Raw genomic sequence first — 23,101 nt, 5'->3', positions numbered from 1 at the left:
ACGTGTGCCGTGGAGCAAATGAAATTTCGAACTCGCTTCCATCTTACGTAATAATTTGGGTCCTCTAGCTAACTTTTCTCGCTAATCTCCAATTCGCAATTTCCAAACCCTCTACTTTACTAATCCAACTTTCAATGTCCGACAAAAGTTGGACTCCCCTTTCCACAGAATTCGCCGTCTAATTTTGGCGCGCCAAGGGACTGACAGGGAACGACGTAACGCGAAGAAATTAATTAGTCTCCCGTGAATGTTTCCAGCAGCGAGCGAATCAAGTTTCTCGCATTGTCTGCTCGTCCGGAAAGTTGATTAGACGTCCTCGCGACACGTGGGCTGCATTGTCGTTCCACCTTTCGGTCTCGTCTTTCTCGGGTGAAACGCCCCGCCGCGACGTCGACTCGCTAGCACGTTAAATGAATGAGAATGGAAAATATGAAACGCGACCGGGGTAACTTTATTTTTCCATTACTTTACGCTCACGTGTCCGTCGACGTGCAACCGTGATATTTGATATTTCCACTCGTGAAATCCTGCTAGCAAATATTTAATTCGATATAACCATGAGCGAATGTAGGTCGAGTGTCCATCATTGTTGCTAAACGAACTGATTCGCAGATACTTCGGCTCCGAGCATTCGCGGAACGCGAAATTGCTCGTGTCGGTGTCAATATTACCTCTCGTGTTTGATCTCTCGATTGCGAATAGCGAAACTACGGTTAGTTCTTTTTACATTCCCGTTTTGATTTATCAATTTCCTGTTACATGATTTTAACAACACGCGTCGGAAGAAAAGCTTCGTGGTGTTTGAAATAAAATATCGATACCCCGATGATAAAGCTGAGAGATTTATTTCCTAATAGGAAGATTCAATATAAAGAAACGAGTAACGTGATAACAGCGTCACGGTGTCGTAATAGTTTTCATCCTATTTCCTGACACGAGTGTCGACAGCTCGTCCTTCGACTTCGCGTTGATTAACGCCTAATGCGCAGACCTGGAGTCGCCTGTTGGAGTGGATGCTGACGAGAATGCTCCACGGGACGAAAGTGAAGGCGTCGCGACGCTTTATCGTTGTCCATTCGGTGCGAGAAGGTCATGGTTTATGGCTCGATTTGAATTTCAACACGCCGTTCAATGTTATGCTAATACACTTTATGAAAGTCGTTCGGCTACGATAGGTGGACGCCTTTGATGTTGTCTGGGGAAGCCCATTTTATTTTCAAAAACGTGAAAGTAGTAGACTGATAGTTGGGAATAATCGAATAATAAAAATCTGATCGTTTTCCTCTCCCTCCGATCTCTTGGTAAAGAGATTAATGAACATTACATCAATGAACAAGTTGTAAACAACGAAGAGGACCATAAATCTCGTCGGCCTCTTAAACAAGGGGACATCATCTATCAACGAACACTTCTTCCCCACTTTCGCGTTCTACACGCGCTTTTTAGATCGCCCTGTACCAGTAATGAGGCGCCAGAGATCAGAGGAAGGTGAATTATGAGCGCGTTTGCGAAATTTACTGGCAGCTGCGGTGCTGCTTAATAATGGATGTACTCACGTAGTTGTACTTGAGATCACGGTGTATGTAGTCGACACCTGGAACAGAAAGGAGAAACAAAGTTGGCGTCGTGTCGTTGAGTTCGCTTCAGTTACAATGGAAGTTGTGTACACAGGAAAACGGGGAACGCAAATAATCGCGAATAAGACACGAAGTTCGAGTCGAACTTGATCCATTTTGACTTTCGATGCAATTAACGTGGAATTAATACCACTGGGAAGCACGAAATTCCAACAATGTTGGACCACAGTGTTCGTCGACGTTGTTGAGGTATTCTACGATTGACTGTCCAAAGACTAATTTTGCTATTAAAGTAACTAAACGAGAGAACGATTTGCCACCACGGGGGATCGAGCAATTTCATCTGGCATTAAATTTGCGATATTCCGCGATCAACGACACAGTATATTACCGTGACACAGCCAATCGAAAGAGATAAACGTCGAGGTAAGCCGCAATAGGCTAAAGTCCTCGACGAGCTGTTACTCCGGGTATTCGAGATTACAGTTTTGCAGACACGAGATCCGTGCTTAATGAACGCGCCCAAGGGAGGAGAATTATCGATTCGCGTTTATGGAACGGGAATCCTGCAACTTAATCGCGTTTCGTAAACACAATCGTTACTTTTCCTTGTCCGTTGTTTCATAGTTACGCAACGATCGTCACCCCCTTGGACACGTAACGTTGGAACAGATTTATATCTATCTGGAAAACTAATCGTTGCAGGGATCGTGATCAGTTATTAATATCAGTTCCAAGTAGAATTCGCGAGCAATGGTCGGACAAATGTACCCAGTTCAAAATCATTTTCCTCTAAAATAGAGTCTCGCGTAAAAAAATTGTATTCTATATTTTCGACTCGGTTTCTGGTACAGAATGGCCATGCATGGTCGTTTGCGTTGCCAGTTACCGCACATCCCGTGCAGACGGGCTCGTGATCGGAGCAGCGGTTAGTTGTCAATATATCTCCCGGCAGCTGAACAGATCACGTCGGTTTTGCTCCGATGCATTGTTGGTTATCGACGTCCATCGTTACACGTTGATGTCTGTGCGAAACAGAGCTCTATGCGCGCGGTTTAATCAATCCAGCTGAATCGCAGGGCCTCGATATGAATTTTACTTCCATCTGATCGGATTACACGCGGAAACAGGGTCGTTTGCACAGCGACTGCATTGTTATGAAGGTAATTATCGCTGGGAATAGTGTGAAGCACGATTGGTAAACATAAATTAATTAAAGACAAGTTGGGCAGGACGGTCTAGATTTGTGATGCTTCGGCAGTTTATAAAATTGTAAAAGGAGTGGTGAAATCATTCCGAGAGTTGCTAGTAGATTTTGATTACATTAAGATATTCCTGCTGCTGACTTTATACTCTCGCTAAAACAATAGTATTATACTTTGTTGTCCCTGTGGCCCTGAATATCAAAAAGGTTTCACTCTATATTCACCTTGCATTGTCAGAAAAACAACTCGTGCTGCATTTCTATATTTCAAAGCCATTTCAAATACAAATGTCTGAGTTCCAGTAAACTACGACTTCTCTATGCTCACCATTCCTTACGATTACCTCTCCTTAGCAAGTAATTTCCTACGACTTCGCAGAGACGAGGGACATTAAGGTATTAATGAGAGCAACGAGCGACGATAATTGATGAAATTACGTCGGAGCAATATCCGTAAGTGATTATCTTCTTGTTGCGGCGCGCAATTAATGTACCTAGCCTCAGGAATGCGACGTTCACGTGCCGCGTAATCTAAGCTAAAGCGCTTCCTGTTAATGAGTTACCCTGAGGACTCGCCGGCAAAACTGCCGTCAGTTAAATCCGGCAAACTGGTCCATTAACGATAGTAACACAGTAAAATAACAACCACTCGCCAGTGATCACTCGAAATCTAAACTATAATTTTTCTACTTTTATTTCCAGATCTCGTAGCTACCTTGATCCCAGCTCGCTACCCCTAAAATCCGCGCTATCCCCGATAAGCTGAGGTAGCTTGGATTAGGATAGTTGAGCTAAAGGGAAACTCACCGTCGTCCATGATGGCGGTGGTGACATTCTTCCCCGTGACACCTTGAGCCCAAGCTGCCTTCACGTTCAAATCCAATTTCGGTTTCCCTCCGTTCTGGCCAGTGTTCTTCAAATACCATTGATACTGGAAATACGGATCCGTGGGGTCCCTGTTTCCTGGATTCGCGGGATTTTTAATTTGGTAAAGTGGGACGAGATTATCCACGCTCAGTGGCTTGTAACCCCTTTTCACCCTCTTGAAACCAGCCTGCTGCACAACCGTGTGCACCTGAAACATTCGAGCGAATGCACGAAATTATTTCCCGAGCGTTTGTACATTCGCGAGTGCATTAACACTCGAACTGAACGGTTTCTTTACTGAACGACCCTTGAGGTAGACATGACAGGTCTTTGAAGCCCAAAAAAATGTAGGAATTTCGTATCGAAACCACCTCGAAAAATGGAGGTTCCTCCACGAGGATCAACTCCGTCAAAGGATCGTAATTTTATGCGAGCAATCTAGTCCTCGGTCGATTATGTTCGTGTCACCGTTGGAAATTGGGTATTCATTTACATTTATATCGACGTTCGTATCGTATGTACCCCTGAGTCGAGTTTCAAACAACCGCCCCCGCGTATTCTCCCTCGACATTGCCTTGAAAACCTCCCGGAATTCATCAGTTTTTTTTCCCTGAGATAAATATGACACAGCGTACAATATGATTATGCCGAGGGAAACTGATAGCGCTCGACGTTTGATTTCCTCTTTTTGAACGTACCGGAGCTTTGCGAAAGTAAAAGAGTTTTGCGAAAAGAACGTGTCAGTCACTTACCAAAGGATCGACCTTCAACCTTCTCGTATGCGGAACGGACCTTTTACTTCGCGCGTGTGGCAAAGCTCTGTGCACGAAATGATACTCGGTCTGACTTCTCAGGACCTTAAACAAACAAAGCAGAGCAAGTTTTAGTTAAAGTCCTCCTTAACACAGTTTGGAAATTTGAAAATCTAATTAAACCTGTATTATCTCCAGAGTCTAGGCAAACAAGCTTGATATTCGTCACTCTATTCATTCTTCCAACTATATGAAGTTCCTCTGTATGCTGTCTGCAATTGTTTTTCTTGTAATTTCATGTTTCAGTCTACTTTTATACCAGTTTACACCGAATAAGCGTCAGTTTATTCGGTCACTAAGTCTGGCTCTGAACAGTTTCAGCTTGGAGGAAAGTACAGAGAAAATCGATGGGCGAGACACTGAGACAGAAGCGTCAGGAAAGCTGGCTGAGACTACATCCGCTACCAAACACATTAGTCCCTCTAGATCCTCTTAGGGGGCAGTAGGAGTGTCAGGAAACCGGTAATATTTCCATTTATTCTGAGAGACAACCCTGTGCGCTTCGTTGATCATCAACCTTCCCTCTGAAGAATCTTGGACCACCCTCGAAGGAGAACACATCACTGACAGGCAAAACTAGAAGCTGTTCTTTGATATTTGTTTTGAAGAACATTATAAGTACGAGTAACTTCAATTTTTCATCTAAAGTTCCAGAAATTACTAGTCCGAAACCAGGTTAAACTTTAATAATAATTGATTGAAGAAACACAAGTTGTAAAACGTTCCAACCAACTTGGTTTATTTTTCCAGCTACCAATACCACGTCCCAAGAACACACTTTAAAACGAGTTAGAGCTGAAGCAAACGTCGAGAAAGAAGAATCGATTTTCTTTAGCTTTACTCGACGGATGATGGTGCATCCCCAAGTTCGCGGAGCACGTAGGTAAATACAATGGATCGATGGAATTATACGGAAGTAAGTTAACGATCGCGAGAATGGCGCACCGTTCCATCAATCCAATCGAACCAATTACAGATAGATAAAGTTATCTCGCGATTATGGTGCAGACTGTTATCCGATTAATAACTTCTCTGGAACGATAGGGAATCGATCCAACCCGATGGCAGATTAAATGCGCGCGTTTTATTTACCCCTGTCACGTATCAATTCGTTTCTATGGACCGATGAAGAGAAATGATCGCGAAAGTAAATGGAAAAATAATCGCTCGGGAATCTCCCATCTAAATGGAGAACGCCGTCCGTGAAGTTTCGTCAACGCAAAATAGCAGACCCTCTGTTATAAAAGTAACATGAATAATGTATGGGAACTTTCACTCGCTCCAAACTTGCAAGCCCTACAATACCCAATTTCTTTTCTAAACTCAATAACTAAAATTGTCTTTGGGAGTATTACAACTGAATTAAATTACCTCAAGCTACGTCAAAGATGGAAAGAAACAATATAAAGAACTGTAACGACACGAAACTGGCGTAGGCTACGAACAAGCAGATTACTATTTCGTTCATTTCTGAAGCACAGACGATTCCCATGCACCGACACGGTTAAAAATGATTCCCGACACCGTCGCCGCGCGTGGTATGATTGTTTTCCCGATAGTTTCCCTGTTCGCCGCGTTTCTTCGACGGGAACATGGCGAAGTTTCTCCGGTTCCGCGAACTTTAGCACGTGCAGTATCGACTATCGATGTCGAGCTGCACGTGACCGCAACGAGAGAAATCTCATTACGACATTGGTAATCCCACTGCGCGAGTAGAGACCGATCGCTCTTCGTTTCGTTCCAAATCCCATTGCCGATACACGCCCACTTTCCTATGGCATTTATCCGCCTCCAGGTAGACACTGGGAGACACGAACGTGGTACTTGTTTGGCTGTACAACCGAACGCTCGAAACCACCAGATGAATTTGTGATGATGCAGCAAATTAAACCCTGCTTGGCCCAGTCACCGGGAAATTCGTTTAGCAATAAATTATACGCGTCAACTACACTGGAAGCCAAATGCGGTTAACGAGGTTCGTCATACAACTGTAACAGGATTTTTAGGCTTTTAGAGTTTTACATATAGAGCAGAAGGCGGTAAAAAAAATATTACACGGGGATTTTTGTATGAAAACTACCCTTAATTTGACTCGTGTCTACTATTATATTATAGTTACATATTGATGTAGCGTGCAGTTGAATCTGAATTTCCGAAAAATGAAACGAGCTTGAGATCGATTAACTAATTCTATTCTTAATCTGTTACCGGGATCGTATTTCGCCTATCTCCGTCGAGAAAAGTGCTGGAATTGTTGAAACAAGATCCCTCGAAAACGTCCACTGGTTCGCGAACGCTATGATAACGCTCGAGACACGAGAATGCTTTTACGTTGGGCGAAACCTTTATTATTTAAACGATCTCTATACGATTTCTCGACTGTTACGCAAACAGATGGTTCGCGAGACATTCGTGAACATCTAGATTGAAATGCAACCGAAAGTTGATACGTACAATTAAAATCACATTTACATAAGTGAATTCAGTGAACGAATATTTTTCAATGAAATTTGCTCAAACCAATAAAAGTAGAATATAATAGAAAATATGAGTAAGTACGTCTCTCGCTGAAATACTATTCTATAATGGTCGAAACTAGATCAGATCGTCAACAATGTAGCATCACAATGCTTTGGTACTCGATCCAAATGGAACATCAGTCAATACTGATGTCAAGGGTATCCAAGCATCATTACAAGAAGCTATGTGCGCATCTGGGATCGACATCGAGTGACAGTATGAGCACCATGTGACAGAAACCGTCTATGATGTCAAAGCGCCAATCAGCATCAAGGAAATCGATTGGAACGGATACTCGACGCTCTAACAGACCTCGCGAGATTAGAAAGGTCAGAATACTAGACACGATTATAATTCCCAGGTATTTGAGAATGAAACCTACTCAGGCATTTGTGAATTATGCAACTTGTTGATATGTACATTCAATTTTTTTAGAAAATCTAAAACTATTTGTAGTTTCCATAGAATTAACTGAACTTTCCAGCCACGGAGACAGAAAATTGAGGTTGAGAGTACTGAAACAAGTTTGTCTACGCTTCGAGGAAGCTGTGGTGACAGCCACTAGAGCAAATTCCAATAGTTCTGGATGCACATCGAACGGCAGCGTGCCAAAATGGCTGGGAGAGAATTTTCTCATTTCGAAAGTCTTGACTGACGTTTCTGCGACATCGCTCTAATTCCAAACCCCGTAAAATCGAATCTTCCGTGTCAGTCTTATTGACATTCGACGGACGAGCACAACGCGAAATCTAGGAATCTAAAACAATTTCGTTCGTTACTATTGGTGTAGGTAATCAGTATTCTAGTTTTCAATATTCTACTTATATATTTTTCGTTCAATTAATTATCCTTCCTAATAACACAATATGCGTCGAATGAACGTCATTTAATTAGCGAGGATGAAATTTATTTGGGTCAGCGATTCTCCCAAGCCGAACCTCTGTTTCATTAATTTACGCTGGACTATAATGAACCGTGAATAAAGGAACAGTATTTGCGATGGGGTGGCCGTGCAATTACCCAAGTAAACGCTTTAAACGTGGAAACTTATACACCGAAGACATTGAGGAAAAAGCCTTCGACGGTCGAGGATTCCTGGATTTTACATTCATCGTACTTGACAGGTAAACATTGGTTCCATTTACGTCTGGAGAACATCCCTTCTATCCACATATGTGCTTATATGTCTGCATTTTTCAATTTTATTAGTCCTGTAAAGATGTATGATAAAAATTACGGCGTCAAATGATTAGGTTGTCGTAGTCGATTTCCCCAAAGTTGCGCGCTGACCCACCTACGCCATTCTACGACACAATGTTATTAAACATAATGATCATAAATAATCGGATAATACCCGAAGGGGCCAGCCCTTTGACTCTACCATTCGCTTTGACTCTCAAAGCATACTCTCCCCTGCCAACTGGCTACCCTATAATCCAGTTTGACTCGGGGCTACACGTGTCACGTAATCCAATTAACGAGCGGTCAAACCGAGTGCGTAACACCGGGAACAGCGTCCACCGTATAAACACGAGCGCGCAGGTTTACTGTCCTGTCCCTTTTGCACCGGAACAGCGCGTGAATGCAATTTATCCGACGATGCGCACGGAATTTGGTCGTGGAGAGAGATATGAATGATCGCTACCCTTGAAGGCACTGGATAAAGTTTCGAATACTGAATGTATAGTCTACAGAAAGTCCACACAAGTTGAAAAATAAAATATTCTTATGCTAGATGTATTTCAGATGAGTATATGATTCCATCTCTCCAGGTGATACGGTTAATATTTTCTACTGGAAGTGCAATCTTCAAGAAACTTGCACAAGTTGAAGAATAAAATAGTACTATTCTAACTAGACGTATTTGAAATTACTATATAATTCCTTTTTCCTATTGATACACTGAATACCTGCTCGAAATTTGTTTATCGAAGCTCGTATCTTTACCGTCCTTGTAAATATTGATTCAGGTTTCGTGCAATTATGTAGACTTGCTGTCCAAAGAGATATCCGAGGAGAGTAGAATGGGAATCTCGTAGCGCAACGAGGCGCAGCTAACGGTCACTGTGCAAGCTCGATTCCTGGCACTTGCATACGAAAGGAAGAGCAGCGGGAAATCTGCATAGTCGATGCATACCCACGGAACCATAATAAATGCATCCTGTGACACTGTGTCGTGTTGCACACACCCAGCCACGAAAGCACTCTCAAACTCGTCCCTCCCGGGAGAGACACGCCGATGAAATCTATACAAAAAATAATTCATATAAATTCCATCACAATTTTATACTCTAATATTTTTAGTTACTGTATGCATCACTCAAAGACTAATCTATGCTCTTCGGTTTATATGAATTTTTATGTGACTAAATACTATACGAATCCCTCGCAAGACCTATGAATTTTTCACGTAATAAAAATTAATATCCTCGTTCGAACTACCTGCATTTCCCTGAGCCTCGATATTAAAATTGGTACTTGGGAAATCATTAGAACGAGAACCTGAATATTATAGCTTCATATTTCCCCTGCACTTCACGAACTGAAACGACTTCGAGCTCGTTACGCGCAATAAATTAAGCGAAGTGCCAGGAAAGTTCCGTTTGTTCGTCAAAGTTTCCCCTCTCATGGATGTTCATCTACAGGAGCGGATGTAATTTTAAAGCAACGTTCGTTACTTTTCGCGTAACTTTGTTTCCGACGTTTTCTACGAGAACATTCGAGCGCGTGGGCGGTAATTTAATAAACAGTTATCGGTCCACCGTTACCCACTGGAAAAAGCAGTTCTCTCGTGCCTCGAGCAAGTAAATTTTTGTCGCGAATCAAAGGCACGACTATTTCTTATCTAACGCGAATGTATGAGCATGCGAACGACAGAAGGGGGAAATTAAAATAAAGCGACGTACGATAACTGTCGCCGCATGCGGGCGTTCGACTCGCATTTTAACGAAAATTTAAAGCTAAGATCGGATCGAAGCGTGATGGTTTGATAACATTTTCCCTTAGAGTTCTCCAAGTACGCTGATAAGATAAGCCGCACCAGTTATTAAAAGGGAATAATTCATTTCTTCCAAAGACAATGTAATTTTTACTCGAGACCTTCCTACCACTGAGGTATTATTTAAACAAAATGTATAGTGTTCACGCCACTAACTGGAAGGTTGCTAACGTCACCGCGACATTCCAATCGATCGACCTATTTAACGTGATTATTTCGCGCGGCTTCTCTCGACTGATCTTTCTATTATTTGCGGTTAAACTACCCCTCACCCCTGCGCCTCCCGGGGAATCCCTTTCTTTGCAGTCCCTTTCAGGGGATTCGTGAATCTAGTTAATGATATTCGTATTTCCATTTGTATATTCCTGGATTTATAATTAATATTCTTGTATCGAATAGGACTTGATTAATCAAGGGTTGGAATGTTGATAAGCTACTTCTATATTTAAATTACGCAAGGTGATTCTTAGTCGTAATTATTTTTTTCTTGGTGGTATTCGTGGGTATACATAGTATTACTATTTTAATTTAACGAGAGGAACGTCTCTCTGAGGCGAGACAACTATATCCTCGCTTTTTCACGATAAAAATCCATCGATATCGATGAAGAAGGGGCGATCGATCGTACTGATAATCCAACGCGTACGTCACTGGACGATTAATCAAGTGGCACGAGCCAGGGAAACCAGCGATAGCGCGAAACGACGTCACCGATCATTGTAAATATGGCGATCGAGAAGAGATCAATTCCGTCAAAGTAAACTGCATCTGTCGCGTGGCAGATGTCACTTTGTTATTTTAAACAATACGGTACTATCGCGATATTTGTACGAATAGATTGCAAACCCACTACTACTGATATCGAGGCCTAAATAAACTTGAAATACTATTCTAAATAATGATGAAATTCGGGCAAATAAAATACCTATTTCTATTCTAAAATAAAGGGTTTTCCGAAAGGGGATGATGGACGCTAAAGCTTGAAACCTTTGTTTCAAGTGACTATTTTACGGTATTCGCTTCTGGTATTTATTTAGACGAAAAATAACTTGGGAAATGAAGCTATTATTGCTTTAATTTCCCCTTTACTATGCAAAGCTTATCCAATCCGCCTTTCCGCCCAATTGGCTTCATACAACCCACAGACTTGAAATTTCCATTCGACCAAGCTCGAAAATCACCAAAAATCACATTCTAGAGGTTACTGTTCGTGGATAACAGGGAATCAAACTTAAAATTAAACTAAAAATTAAACTTACTGGGAGTTAAATCAATTGGTCATCAGGGATACTAAAGCTGTGACTACTCGTTATGCAATTTAATATAATAATGAACAGGGGTGAAGGCTAATAGTTCTATTTCTAATATAACAATTAAAAGTTCCCATTTATTCTCTGATACTTTGCAATAATATTGCAACTACCCCCTCGGGATTGTTGTCTCGATCAGGCCCAAACCGCGGTCCGTGGGATATGTTCTGATGAAATGCAATTCTCCCACGGTTTCAAAAACAACATACAGTTATTATTAGGACTCAGTTCCTATTGCGTGGGTGGACAACTAGATCCAACAATGGACTAAAGATAGCCGAACCGACGAGATGTATAAAATTACAAGGTATCGTCGACACGAGCGCGTAACAAGTGGCATTAGTGCGACAGCGAGTGTCGAGGGGTAGTTCTAAAGTACAAGTAGGTATTTATAGAAACGAAGTGTAACGTATTCGACGCCCTCCGCTGTTCTCGGATCATAGATTTCCTCGAATTCAGTGTGTCATCGCTCACCTTTTCGCGGTGTTACGAAAGAGGAGACACGAAAACGCCCCCCGGTTAGGCGATACCAGGAGCATTATTTGAATAAACACGACGGTGAAGGCTCGCTGAAATAAACTCTATTTGCGTCCCTGAGTCACGAGAATGCTGGTGAATATTAAATGAAATAGCATTGCCACGGACATCGGTGTACGTAAATCTCAGGATTCCATTCTGCAAACAAAATTCATGTGTAAATGTTAACGAGGGAAGAATAAATAGATTACATAGGTGAAATATAATTTGGAAACAAAATATAGCAGGATTGTTAAAAATTGTTAAAAATTTGACTTATCAAAGTTATCAGAGGAAATTTAATGAAAGAAAAACAACCTAAAGTCTCAACTGCCTACAGTTGACGCAACTTTTCTTTGTGGAGTTAGCTCCTGCTCTTGAAAGTCGCCCTGCACCCTCGAGAAACGTTTTGCGAGAGAGAACAGAGACTGACTTCTAGTCGTTCGCTGTACGAGGCGACACAATCAACGTGTACTCAAATCCTGGCAAGTAGACCTCGTGCTCCCTGCTTCAGGAAAGTAAGAAGTCACGTAACCAACGATAACGGAATTTCGCTGCAGCGAAAGAAGCGAAATGAGAAAAGTTTCAGGGGTGGTAAAAGCAATTCCTTACGAAAGGAAAGAGCCAGAACACAGTGAATCTTGTCTAAGAGATGCCTGCTTATAAAATACTTTTCGGTGTACGGTCACTAAATTATTGAATAATAAAATAGATTGTATAAATTTCTCAACGCTCGAGTACGAGCGTCGAGTAAGGCCTACGCATAATTTTTGCGGCGAACTATGCCACGTCGCTTCCACTGTTGCTTCGTCTGGCCATACGCCGACGTTTCTACTTCATCTGTGCCAAGGAAGTTACCTTGGCAATTTTTTCTAAGGATACTTAATGTCTAATGCAAGTAATCTATATGTGTATTAAAAGTAGATGCTTCTAACAATATTTTTGTCAATTTTTATAAAAAAATGTTTGTTTGTCTGCTCTCAAAAAAATTCTTCCTAATCTCTGAGACTTGAAAATTACGCTGGTTTCTACATAAATCATCATATTTTTACCAAAATTGGCAGAAGCATTGTGTAAAGTATGTATTTTTAATATACGTATGAAAGTTTTCTAATTATATTTCGAGCTGAGAGGTAATGTTGACTCTCCAGCCTGCTTTGGGAAATGTTAATATTATCGTTAATGCGTATTTTACGTGGTTCTGTCGTCGAACCGACTGTTTCGAGCACGTTTGCTCGATAATGCGGGCATTCGTGACAACAGAGACGAAATCAATGCCTCTCGTAGATCCTGTGGTATCGGTCGTTCATGCGATGAACCGATAACGAATTCGTATTTATATAAATCAACGGTGAACTGGAACAAGGATAAACACGATCAACAGAAATTACTCCCTAATTTGCTCTTAATTCACCTCGAGTAATTCAGAGTTTCAGGAACCAAGCAGGGACATCTAAGTATCTAATATATCTAAAAATACATAATATTCGAAATATTTTGCTCAAATTAAAATCAACTTGAGCAAAATAAACATATTATGTACACTTTTTTTATTAAATAATATTGAAACATGACGAGTATGCTTCAATTTTTATCAATGACTCAGCCTATAGGCTGTAACAAATTTTTCTGACTAAAGATTATATGAGTCTTCAGAATGAACAATACGTGAAATTTGAATTATACGTACAAAATTAAATTTAATATAATTGTACGTAATAAGCTGAAAAAAAAATAAAACAATTAGAAAATGTATTTAACTGAAATCACTTAAATTAATGAGAATAAGTATTATAGTCTGTTGGCTAAACCAAATTCAAATGTTACCGCGCTTTATTCTATTCCTACATTTACCCCCCAGTTAAATTAATATATTAATCAATACCCACATGTTAACTAACCTTTTCAATTTAACTACGATTTTACTAACAATTATCGTCTTAAATTCTCGAATCATTCTACCCTTTTTAAAATTTCTCTAACAACTCGTCACGTGTGGTTCCCGCTTAATTTCACAGCGGCCATTTTGATTTCATAAAATTACCGCGAATCGAAACATTAGTAAACCCATATTCGAGACCTTATTCGGTTAAATTTTTATGATTCTCGCATTACACACACGTATCTACGTACATATTCGTACACATATCCTTTCCTTTCGATAACTATGTACCCGTAAAATTGTAAAAAATGTCAACCAAAGATAAACGGCGAAAACATGCTCTCGGATACGTAAGAAAGAAAAAAAAAAGAAGAAAACAAATTATCCTATCGCGTTTAACGTGCGCGCGAGTGCCACGCCACCCGCTGTACGAAAGTTAAAAGAGAGTCTGTTGCCACGGAAACGGTTTAAAACTTACCGGTCCAAGATTGACGAACCCGTTCCTGCTGGCCACAAGATCCGCGACATGTCTCTCGGCAGGTTCCCGCATCTTCACGAGAAACGTGTTCGTGAACACCTCAGCGTTGCTGGCTGCGCAAAGGAACACGAGCACAGCAAACATCATCGTGACAGGCCGGCAAAGTGCGCTGACGTGTCTGGCATTCGTGGGCGCTCCACTGGCTGTACGAATGGGTAGCGTTGTTTCCTTACTGTCACCAGTCTCGTTCAGGTTACAACACGACGACGACTCCCCCTCGATGATGGCAACGACGTCTGTCACTCGAATGGTGCTCGTGGTTGTACGGTCGTGCGAGTCGACGTACGAGGCTGCCGAGTCGCCTGCATCCTGGCAAACGACACGTGCTCTCCCCATGATCGTTCCTGCTCGACTGCCTTCCAATTTCCAATCCGTGAAGGGGATGCGCGGCAAGAATGCTCCCTAAACGACGAACATGCGCAATGAGTTATGGCGTCGGGTGCGCGATCGTTAATCGCGCAGTAACAGATCGAAGAGTTTTCCCTGTTCGAATTCCTCGCATGCAATCCGTACGAATTCGTACGTGCTCGAAAGAAAATATGTTACCGGTCGCCGCTTAATTCGATCCTCGAAACAACGACACCCCTGTCCGCTTCCAACTGACGTCACGTATTGATTGAACACGACCGACGCTATCGCGCACAACCGCTAAACATGGCGCGATCATGCGCAGCTTACGATATTCACGCGATGTACGTAACTATTCACCCTCTGATAGATTTAGAGAATTCTATTACATCTCTACATCTCGTTTCGACTTTCCTCTTCGAATAATATTGAGAGAGAAAGTCGAAACGAGCCGAGCAAATAAACGTAATCGAATATGCGCGCTGTCATTTGGCGCGCGTTTGCTTGGCGCTCTAATGGCGTCACTTCCGCCCGCGCGCGCTGCCTTTTTGCTAACAAGAATGCCCGACCCGCGTTTTTTTTTGGCGGGCTAAGCAATCACATTTGAATCAGTAGAATGACGCTACATATCTATCGATATACCTATCATACCTAGAAACAGTAATTTGTTTCAATGAGAGATTATCTATCTAGAGTTCGTATGTACGATTTTCTAGCGTGCTTTCTCTTGGCGAGCAAGTATCGACAACGCGAATTTACAGGGCAAGATTTCATACATATATCTATCCGAACAGCAGTAATTTGTTTCGATGGGAGATTATCTATCTAGAGTTGGGTACAAGATTTTGTCAAATATTACGAATTTCTTACCATTTTGCAATGGAATGTGTGCCGAAGGACATCGCTGAATCGGCACCCCCAGAGTTCGATGAATCTTGATACATCTTTTTCTCAACTAATACCCATTACTATACAATGAAAGTTACAAAAAGTGTAAAATACCCGTGTAGTAAACGTTTCGTAAACTAATTGAGTCGAAAAACAGTGTTTGATATGTAAAAAGTTTGTTTTTCGACGAATACTAGTTGAATACGAACTTCACCAAGCCATAGGTGGCACCACTCTAGTCAATAGAGCACTTTCAGCCGCGTCTAAATTTTTATTCGGGACTTCCGGTTTAGAGCGCCAAATTTAAACAGACTTGGTGAACGACAACTTTAAATCGAACTTATTTCAGTGAATGATAGATTTAGATAGCTATCATTTATTTGAATGTTTACATTCATTCCATGTTAAGGCACATATTTTGCGATACATATTACAATCAAATAAATATACGATGTAAGAATTAATATAACATATACACATGTCGACATGGTTAGCATTGACAATTATATATTTTGTAAAGTAATAGTAATTGTACTAGTAACTATAACTTACTTCTATTTCAAAACTATTGACATAATTTCTAACAGTAATTAAAATCAGTATCTTCGCATTTATTTTAACAATACACAGTTATTTTAGCAATCACAAAGATGTGTATTATAAATTCTCGAGTACTTGTAAATAAAACAGCCCAGCATTGTGGAACGTGGTGGCAGTGTTTTATTTTATCAAAGATTATCACCTTTCCACGGACTTTTTTACTAGAACTTCGGATTGAGTTAACCTCGTGTTTTGCTGTAACTTTCGTTTCGCTTCTAATTTCATTTTTGCTTCTAATCGCTTTCTTTCTATTTCTTCGGGAGTACATTGTACAGACTGGGACTCCTTTGCAACCTCTTTTATGTTACATAAATTACTAGTAGACTTATATTTAATGTTACAATTACCGCGTTCCTTCTCTTCGAATCTGTTGAATTCACGTGCACTTTCCGTAGTAGTGACATTGTTATGCTCATGTAAACTCTGATTTTTTACAGTGGGAAAATTAGTTCTTACTGATGAACTAATTAAATTTGATGAAAATTTCTTTTGGGGTGGTAAGACAGTTTTACCCTTTTTATTATTCGCATTGCAGATTTTATTGTGATAAATATATTGATCTGATAAGCTTTTTGTTTTGAAAAATTTTCTACTTTCCAAAGCACTCTTGCCTGCAAAGGATTTTTGTATTTGTTCTTTATAATCTTTAGCTTCGATATCCTCTACCAAATCGTCGCTAATAAAGAACTTGGAATTTTCTGATCTACTGGATTTACTTTTATGTGAAAAATCCATTGTACTAGAAGTAGTTTTTTTAGAAACCTTCCTAGAATTATCCGAATTACAGTTTGTATTTGAACAATTGAAATTATATTCTGACAATTTTGATATTTCTTTATCATCTTCCAAACAAGTTGCTAAACAATCGTCGAATGAATCATCTGGAAACTCTAACATATCTTTCTTTTCCAATGTTCTTTTCCTATTTTGTGCATTTGTAAAACTATCATTAAAATTTGGCTTTCGGAAACTTGTATCTTTCCCACTTGAAGACAAAACACTAGAAGTAGAATTCGATTTTCCTGAATTGTATGAATATGTTTTCAAACAACTACTTGTATTAACTGATAAAGTACTCTTAGAATTCATGAAACTTCCTGTAGAGCTATTCGATGTTGTCAAACATCGAATCTCATTTTCAGATGTGGAAGAGTATTCTTTTTCTTTGATCACAGCGACTGATTCCATTACATTATCTCCTTCATTCTTACACAGATTCAACTTTTCTTCAATTTCTTGAGTGCATTTTACCATTGAATCATCAATTGAATCATCAAACAAATCTTCATAATTTGAATCTTTTTTGTTGTTATTAACAGTGATAATATCATCTATTTTCACCTTATCATTATTGGCATTGACTTCTGACATTTCATTGTCCTTTTCTTCAACTAACAAATCTATCAATAATACACTTTGATCTTTGCATTCTTCATTCTCTACTCTTGCAGAAGTATGATCTTTAGAATTCTGTTGCATATTTTTCATCCTCTCACTTAAGGCTTTCAATTCAGCTGTCAGTTTCCCAATATTTTCTATATTTTCCATCTTTACCTGCTTTCTTTTAAGTGGTTTGTGTAATAAAGGAGAATTAGAGTTTCGTTTCTTTTGCAATTGTTTAGTTCGTTTGGGAGTTTCTATAAGATTGCTCTCTGATTTAGTCTTATCATTAGAATGTTTAGCACCAGAACTTTGCCAATCCCATGCAATTTCATTACCACCATCTTGAGTGCAAGGAAGAGAAATTGGACTGTAATGATAGTTAAGTTCAGGAGAATCTTCTATATTATTTGCATAAATCTTCTTATGAATAGGAGTACTATGTCCAGAGAAATGTGAATCGGAAGAATACTGAGGTGATTCATTTCCTATGTTAACTTTCACAATCTTCTCAACCGGTGCTAAAACAAAAAATGTATACATATCAATCTAAATTGACTCCATTGTACAGATTTTCTACTTAAAAAAAAAAACAAATTTAGTACCATCTTCAGTATTGTCAATATTCTTATTTTGGTGCCGTATACTGTGTTTCATCGTTGATTTATTTCTTTTATTCATAATTCTTCCGAACTTAAGATATAAGACTGATAAACAAGTTGATAATACTTAGAGGTTAAACGTAAACAAACTACCGTGCATTTCATGTATATTTACACAATACCAATTCACGCTAACCTTGAAATGTCTCGTAACAATGAAAATTACTCTATTTGTATTTTTCCTTTTATTATAGTATACTACATGTTACGAAAGAAATAAATCAAATCAAAGTAATAAATAAGTATGCATGTACCAAACTTCACATTTATCTTAAAGTGAAAGTAGCCATCACAACTTATCGTCCGATATACATATATAGACATTTTTGTGTGTATAAATATAATCTTTATTTGTATAAATAATAATGACAATTTACACACATGGATGTCTTTTCAAATAAAAAGAAACGAATAGAATAGTGAAATGCTTAGAATGATAAATTAAAATTTCCCCCAATTAAATTAAGAGCAAACTTCAAATAAGTGATAGGAGCAAAGTGAATACAGTTCTGTGATAGTAAATATCAATGGTTGACATTTGTTTAGAACAGTATCAACATAAACATAATAATTACTTTTGTGTCTTAAGAATGGCACAAAGTTAACAGAATTAAAGGAAATTTATTATCAAAAGATTGTCAAATAAAAATTAAATATGAAGCTCGACGTGTACAATGACATAGTGACAACAATTCGAAAATTTCGTGGTTTGTCGAAGGATTGTAGAGATTTGTTGAAAGAGAAATATAGCGAGTAAGTTTATTTCTATTTAAAAACCTGTATAATTTAATTGCCTGTCACGAACGAATACATATTTATCTTCCTTTTATTTAGCATTCCAGTAAATACACTGTACAGCATACTGTCCTTAGAATTACAACATAAAATGAAAGTCAATCATAGCAAATTATTTGGCAACAATAAAAACTATTATGATACGTAAGCATACACTGTAGTACACATGTTAATTATTATGTAATTGTATCAGTATTATTATATCATTTTAACAATAGTTACACGGAAGCTGTACAAAATGGAGAACCTGTTGGAATTTTACTAAAAATGGCAAAGGACATTGATGCACCACCTGCATTATTAGCTAGAAATGTTCTTGAAAAACATTGTGGACGAGATGATCCTAATGGTAATCTTCATATCATTTTAAACAACTTGTTACAAGTATTTCTAGACTACATAAGATAATGTTTTTAGTTTCCCGAAATGATGTTAGCAAATTATTTAAGGATACTACTCTCATTCAGGACAAGGACCTTGCATATGAGGTCTACTTGGTAATAATTGAATGGCTTATTAATAACTAAATAAATAAGGATGAACCATTTTAACATTACTAAAAATATATACTTCTTTTTATAGTGTATATTATATGATAATTTATATGGACCTATAGCAGATGCTATTGGAGTGTATGTATTTTAATATTGCCCATCAAACACAGTCTGATTATACAAATTTTTGTAAATAAAACTTTTAGTTCAGTAGGTCAAGAATATGAATTGAAACTACAAGACTACCTGACGGAAAGGAATCTCGCATTTCGTAATGAAGAACACCTACGATCAAGGGGATATGACAAAACCCCAGATTTTAAACTGGAAGTGCCAATCGCGGTAAATGGTTTTGTAATCAACTGGATAGAATCTAAGGCACGATTTGGCAATATGGAGATACATCAAAAGTATATCAAGAAACAATTTCTGAGCTATTGGAACAGATTTGGTCCAGGACTTGTTATCTACTGGTTTGGATTCTTAGACAATTTAACCGAACCCAGTGAAAAAAGGTTTATGATCATGGACCATTTTCCCGAGAATATTACATTCATGGATCCTACTTGTATCAAACCTACACCTTTGTGATTGCACGGATTGTGATTACTTGTTTTCATTCTAAAGAGCGTAATTTCATAATGATATTAGTGTTATAGAATACTCATACAATAAGGATCATTGTTGACAAATATAGAACAGTATTTTTGCCCTTTTATATAAGCCTCTGGTATTCTGAAATTATTTTTCGAACACAAGTGGGCGTCCTTAGCGTCTTGCCTTCCTTCCTTCCTGTCGATTAAACCGTGAGTAAGAATATTTAAAAAAAAAAATCGGATCACAGTGACAGTAAGAAAGCACATGGTCCATCGCGCAAGCGAGGTAAGGCATTTATTTATATACCGAGCTGTATCAGACCGTAGGCGCCGCTGCTATCGCAATTTCAAAGCCAGTTTGCAGTGTCTCGTGCAGCTTACGAGATCTTCCTAACAACGTAGAATACTAAACGACAAAAGTTATTGTTGGTGAATCAATTTTAAAGATAGTAAACCAGCGAAACGCGTCTCAATAAAAATGTAGTAAAAATATTTCGAAAGAATTAAATATTTATTGATCAGATCAAATCTGCGAGAATGCATTCTGATAACACCTGTCATTAAAAGTCATTGCATAATCACGAAAGGTACAAAAAATTGCCACGTGAATCTTGTTATACATCACGGTGTCTTATCGGCAAACTCGAGGTAAAATTTTAAAATTCTATAAGTCCTTCAAATGATCAAATACTCTTGATAATTCCTCGTAAATTACATGAAAACTTAATGAAATAAATATTTTAATAGCATGAATGTCTATGAAAACATTAAGTCACCATCAGTCTATATGCGTTTGACGCAATTTATTATATTAGGCGCTTTTTTTATATGAAATGTCGCAATAGAAAAAATCTTGACGCCGATTTTGAAAACATCGTTATCAAAAGCCATTGAGATTTATGTTGACATAAATATCCTTGAAACATAATAACGGTCATAATGCATCGACAACAATAATTGCGCGTTAGAAGTTTCAAGTCATAGTAATTTTGAATGATCGTAAATTTCGAGACCATGCTTTGTTGTCGTAGCTCGTAACCTTGACCTGGGTCACCATTGCACTAGATTTTCTAGTTCAAGGTCTTTTAATCTACAGCGTTTTGAATCGATCGAATTGCGTGAAAAAAGTGACCATTTGTTAAATTCTATGAACGCAGTCGCAGTTAATTTTTTCACGTAGATTTTCTATTCTTTAGAGTTTCAAAGATATCGTCACCGGTGTTTAACATATCGAAAGAAAAGGTTCACAATTACACGCCTCGGTTGGCCCTTTGATCCGACCTTTCGTTGATGATCCTACAAATGCTAAATATACTCATCGTTTTCATCGTGTTTCGCTTAGGGATAGAATGGCCAATAAAACAACGACCAACCTAAAATCGCAGGAGCAATCCGCAAGAACCGCGGTGCAGTCACAACTTGCCAGAATTAAAATACAGGTGAGATTTCCATTTCTATTTATGTCCTATGTCACAAATTCTACGGAGTTTCCTATTAGTATTCAAATCATGAAACGTTCTAGTATTCGCACATAGATACAGTATATCGTAGAATAAATTACGACAGAGGTTCTCAACTTAAACGAATGCAATCTGTACTTTATAGGAAGAAGAAGAATTATGGATATCAGGTGAGGAACTATACACGGAGGGTAGCAGCGACGAAGAAGATTACAAAACAAAGTCAAGATCACGTCGCAAAATAAATAGTAATCAATCGTCGCGTGCCTCTTCTGCTAACCACAGCCTTGAGAGGAGACGATCTCGTTCGCCCCTTTCCTCTGAAAGCAAAACAAGGTTGATCCATTCCGCCGATTCCTCTATAAATAGTATTACAAAAAAACAAACAGTATCCAAAACCACGTCAAAATTCGATAAACCCTCCGCGTCGTTCGAGCAATTAGCGGGTCCATCGTCAGCAGAATCTCACGAGGTGCAACGTTTTTCCATACCGCAATCATCTGATGTTTGTATCGCGAAAGACGATAATTTTTCTGATTTGTATACCGAAGATGATGAGGTAGAGAACACGGAAATATCGTGGAAAGCGAAAAGAGGTAGTTTCGTATTACACGATACAAGTAATGCCGCTAAAGAAGAGTCAAACAAATGCTGACACACGCTAAGATAATTTTGTCGGCGTTATTGTATTTTTAAGAAAGAGTATTTTTATTTAGAAGCGCCAGGGTTATGTGTCTCTTGTATTTATGTAAATCATTAGTTTAGAGTAGTTATTTAAATGTCTTCTAAATGATCTCTCTTCCAATGTATATCTCTGCATTTCCGCAAAATATGAAATGTAGTTCGCGTGTTCTTGTCTATTTTTTTTTTTTTTTTGTTATATGTACACGACGTTTCGTGCAAAATGTTATAATCCTACTTTTTATAGGACTATGATGAAAAGTATTATTGGCAGAATTCTTTTTTTTATCTTTTGTTGAAGTATAAAGAAAAAATGTATCACTGCCTGTGATAGTTCTTGAAAATATAGCTTGTAACAATTTGTATGAAACGTATTGTATATTACGATTATATAGGATTAGAATTATAAATAATATACGTAAAAGCAGATATCGACAATACGATAAACACTTTGGAGGAACTAAGATCGTACGATGAAACATCCGAATTGGGCACGCAATCGTTAGAAGGTTTCAGTTTGCCGCATATCGGTGTGAAATCGTTTGAAAATTCCTCATTTATCTCGAATAAAATTGATATTTCGAGTATAGATAAAAAAGAGAAATGGGTGAAAAAACAAATTTTGAAGGTCAAAAATCTCGATGGTCTTATACGCGAAGTGAGCGATAAAGTAAAGGTAAATATTATATTCCTTGGGAAACATTGTTGACTCTACAGTGAATGTAAAAACTTCATAATGTAGAAAGCAAAAGAAGAAACTTTGATTTATCAATGTGAAAATCGAAAAAGGCTTAAACAAATCTTATCGTCCAGTCCCCCTGAAGTTGGTAAACTAGCTGAAAATACACGCAAATTTTTCGATTTATGTCCAAGATATATGATGCTTACTACAAGTACGACAATAAAAATGATGCACAAAGAAAGATCGATAATAATGTATTTTTCGGGTATTTATGAATCTGTGAAAACATTA

The 23,101-nt window shown here is 38.6% G+C and overlaps 4 protein-coding genes across 4 annotated transcripts in view; 2 read left to right on the top strand and 2 right to left on the bottom strand.

Moving 5' to 3' along the window:
- Window positions 1-15,460, bottom strand: part of LOC128894101 (neuroendocrine convertase 2) — a 35,002-nt gene extending 19,542 nt beyond the window's left edge. Inside the window, exons 1-5 of the mRNA XM_054155569.1 lie at window positions 15,443-15,460; window positions 14,165-14,626; window positions 4,401-4,505; window positions 3,589-3,856; window positions 1,557-1,594 (exon numbers count right to left, since the gene is read on the bottom strand). Coding sequence (XP_054011544.1) covers window positions 1,557-1,594; window positions 3,589-3,856; window positions 4,401-4,505; window positions 14,165-14,626; window positions 15,443-15,445 — 876 coding nt within the window. The 5' untranslated portion in view covers window positions 15,446-15,460. The remainder of the gene's footprint in view (window positions 1-1,556; window positions 1,595-3,588; window positions 3,857-4,400; window positions 4,506-14,164; window positions 14,627-15,442) is intronic.
- A 362-nt stretch (window positions 15,461-15,822) lies between these two features.
- LOC128894108 (anaphase-promoting complex subunit 6-like) lies at window positions 15,823-18,380 on the bottom strand. Its single transcript, XM_054155575.1, has 2 exons — window positions 18,046-18,380; window positions 15,823-17,961 (listed from the first exon to the last, which is right to left on the bottom strand). The coding sequence occupies exons 1-2, from the start codon at window positions 18,119-18,121 to the stop codon at window positions 16,199-16,201; spliced, it is 1,839 nt and encodes a 612-aa protein (XP_054011550.1). The 5' UTR covers window positions 18,122-18,380; the 3' UTR covers window positions 15,823-16,198.
- Window positions 18,381-18,607: 227 nt separating this feature from the next.
- Window positions 18,608-20,120, top strand: LOC128894138 (CDAN1-interacting nuclease 1). Its single transcript, XM_054155626.1, has 6 exons — window positions 18,608-18,855; window positions 18,937-19,041; window positions 19,116-19,246; window positions 19,315-19,394; window positions 19,480-19,529; window positions 19,598-20,120. Exons 1-6 carry the CDS (start codon window positions 18,758-18,760, stop codon window positions 19,980-19,982), a joined length of 849 nt encoding a protein of 282 aa, XP_054011601.1. The 5' UTR covers window positions 18,608-18,757; the 3' UTR covers window positions 19,983-20,120.
- A 222-nt stretch (window positions 20,121-20,342) lies between these two features.
- Window positions 20,343-23,095, top strand: LOC128894146 (uncharacterized). The gene is made up of 3 exons (XM_054155638.1): window positions 20,343-20,635; window positions 21,330-21,426; window positions 21,593-23,095. The coding sequence occupies exons 2-3, from the start codon at window positions 21,337-21,339 to the stop codon at window positions 22,100-22,102; spliced, it is 600 nt and encodes a 199-aa protein (XP_054011613.1). The 5' UTR covers window positions 20,343-20,635; window positions 21,330-21,336; the 3' UTR covers window positions 22,103-23,095.
- The last annotated feature ends 6 nt before the right edge of the window (window positions 23,096-23,101 follow it).

Source organism: Hylaeus anthracinus, unplaced genomic scaffold (genome assembly GCF_026225885.1).
Source record: "Hylaeus anthracinus isolate JK02 unplaced genomic scaffold, UHH_iyHylAnth1.0_haploid 3, whole genome shotgun sequence".
Classification (NCBI taxonomy): Eukaryota; Metazoa; Arthropoda; class Insecta; order Hymenoptera; family Colletidae; genus Hylaeus; species Hylaeus anthracinus.
This window is presented reverse-complemented; position numbering and strand designations above follow the sequence as displayed.

Excerpts from the sequence above, each read along its gene's own strand:
- LOC128894146 (XM_054155638.1), top strand. The coding sequence starts at position 21,337 with ATGGCCAATAAAACAACGACCAACCTAAAATCGCAGGAGCAATCCGCA. Across the intron at positions 21,427-21,592 it reads TTGCCAGAATTAAAATACAG|GAAGAAGAAGAATTATGGAT; the intron begins GTGAGATTTCCA and ends TGTACTTTATAG.
- LOC128894138 (XM_054155626.1), top strand. The coding sequence starts at position 18,758 with ATGAAGCTCGACGTGTACAATGACATAGTGACAACAATTCGAAAATTT. Across the intron at positions 18,856-18,936 it reads TTGAAAGAGAAATATAGCGA|CATTCCAGTAAATACACTGT; the intron begins GTAAGTTTATTT and ends CCTTTTATTTAG. Across the intron at positions 19,395-19,479 it reads TTGCATATGAGGTCTACTTG|TGTATATTATATGATAATTT; the intron begins GTAATAATTGAA and ends TTCTTTTTATAG.
- LOC128894108 (XM_054155575.1), bottom strand. The coding sequence starts at position 18,121 with ATGAATAAAAGAAATAAATCAACGATGAAACACAGTATACGGCACCAA. Across the intron at positions 17,962-18,045 it reads TATTGACAATACTGAAGATG|CACCGGTTGAGAAGATTGTG; the intron begins GTACTAAATTTG and ends TTTTTGTTTTAG.